General features: G+C 44.3%; 1 protein-coding gene across 1 annotated transcript; it reads right to left on the bottom strand.

The window, feature by feature from the left end:
* Positions 1 to 1,062: 1,062 nt before the first annotated feature.
* LOC114195007 lies at positions 1,063 to 1,503 on the bottom strand. The gene has a single exon (XM_028085407.1). It carries the CDS (start codon positions 1,501 to 1,503, stop codon positions 1,063 to 1,065), a length of 441 nt encoding a protein of 146 aa, XP_027941208.1.
* Positions 1,504 to 1,992: the final 489 nt, after the last annotated feature.

Raw genomic sequence — 1,992 nt, 5'->3', positions numbered from 1 at the left:
TCTTGGGGGTAATCCAGGAACTTCGTCAGGAAACACATCCGCAAAATCAGCCACCACAGATATGTTACGGATCTGCTCTTCACTACTCTTTTTATCTGACTGAGCTATCATCATGAAACAGGTAGCTCCCTCTCTCAATTCTTTCATAGCTTCTTGAGATGAAATCAGTTTTACCCCTTCAGTTTCTGGGAATATCAATCTGCACCGTCCACAATCCATTACCACATGGTGATTGGACAGCCAGTCCATCCCCAATATCACATCTAAATCCTCCAACGGCAAGCAGATTAGGTTCACCTTGAACCTACGGCCCGCCACTTCGATCGAGCATCCATCACAACTAGTACTTGTTGTAACTTGCCCAGATGTCGGTGTCGAGACTACTAGCTCGCACCCCAAGTCATGAACCTCTAATCCCAACCTCCCCACACATGCATTGGAAATAAAAGAATGTGAAGCTCCTGAATCAAAAAGCACCCATACATTCTGACCCATCATTACACACGTATCTTGTATAAGGTTACCTGATCGATTTGCCTCGGCGCTAGTCAGCGCAAACACTCTCCCTGCTGATCTTGGCCTTTCTGTAGAAGGCAATTGTGGTCGTGGCTCTGCGACCGTTTTCTTATTGGGACACCTGTCCGCAAAGTGGCCAGGTTGATCACACACATAACATTTCCGCCATCCTCCACTACTCCCTGCATTACGAGTAAGTCTGGGGCAATCTCTTTCTAAATGTGCTCCCCCACACTGGAAACACTTCAACCCTGATGGCGATGTCTGAGGTCGGTTATAAGGTGTCTTCTGGTGTCTAGCCTCTGCAACATTCCTCTGTGGTCTGGCTACGCGACTAGGCCCCATCTCTAATTGTTCTACACTTTTTGCTTGTTCCACCAAAAGAGGAAATTCTCTGATCCTGAGTGGCACCAGAACCCTGAGCAATTCATGTCGTAGACCCCTCTCAAATTTTCGACAACGCCATTCCTCTGTGATATTCTGTGTGTAAAACCGCGTCAGATATTCAAATCGGTTAACGTAAGCCTGTACAGTCATATTGCCCTGCTATAAGGTCAAGAACTCAGCCTCCCTCTCATGTCTAGCACTATCTGGAAAATACTTTTCCAGAAATCTCCTTTTGAAATTCTCCCAGTTCACTTCCTCCTCCCTAGTTCCCATATGTTGCTGCATGCCAACCCACCAGTATTCTGCATCACTCACCAAGAGAAAGGTGGCATAGGCCAATTTTCGTTCATCTGAGCAGCCTAGTACACGGAATATCTTCTCGCACTCCCTGATCCACGCATCTGCGTCATCAGGGGTAGCCTTGCCATCGAATTTGGCTGGTTTGTGCCTCATAAAATCGTCCATGCTGACAGGTCGCGGTGTAGGCTGTGGTAGCACCACCTGTTGCGGCTGCATAGCGTCAACCAATCGGTGAATAGCATGGGCAATTTCATCAGTTGAGTTATTGGCACCAATTCTTCTACCTCTTCCACCAGCCATTTCCTAGTTTCTGGTACATAGGTATCATACACCATTATAAGTTATCTTTGAAAATGCATTAGCAATACACACCATGCAACAACACATATCTCAACAACTCTTACAATTCAGTCAATTTACACTAATGTCACAATCGCAATAAGCTCACTTCCCCAAGGCCCATAAATCATTTTAAAATCATATGTTCTGATACCAAATGTAACACCCCAGATGGATATTACTAGATAAAATTTATTTTTCATAAAATATACTTCAAGAAAATCAGTCTTTTAAATAAATTCCCAAGCGCGGGAAATTTCAAACTTGTCTCGCTATAATCCATTCGTATTGTCTCATCTTTATTACAAGTTCATAATGGATAACACATCATAATGTCTATTACAAAAGGTAGGAAAGCATAGCATAAAGTGAATCCCCCATCGATAACCCCGCTCAGTTGCTAAGCATCAGCATGATCACCTGAAGTCACATCTGCTCCCACGTAACAAG

The sequence above is a fragment of the Vigna unguiculata genome, chromosome 8 (genome assembly GCF_004118075.2).
Source record: "Vigna unguiculata cultivar IT97K-499-35 chromosome 8, ASM411807v1, whole genome shotgun sequence".
NCBI lineage: Eukaryota > Viridiplantae > Streptophyta > Magnoliopsida > Fabales > Fabaceae > Vigna > Vigna unguiculata.
The sequence above is the reverse complement of the archived record's forward strand: the minus strand, read 5'-3'. Positions and strand labels throughout refer to the sequence as shown.

Coding starts and splice junctions, on each gene's coding strand:
- LOC114195007 (XM_028085407.1), bottom strand. CDS start 1,503: ATGGCTGGTGGAAGAGGTAGAAGAATTGGTGCCAATAACTCAACTGAT.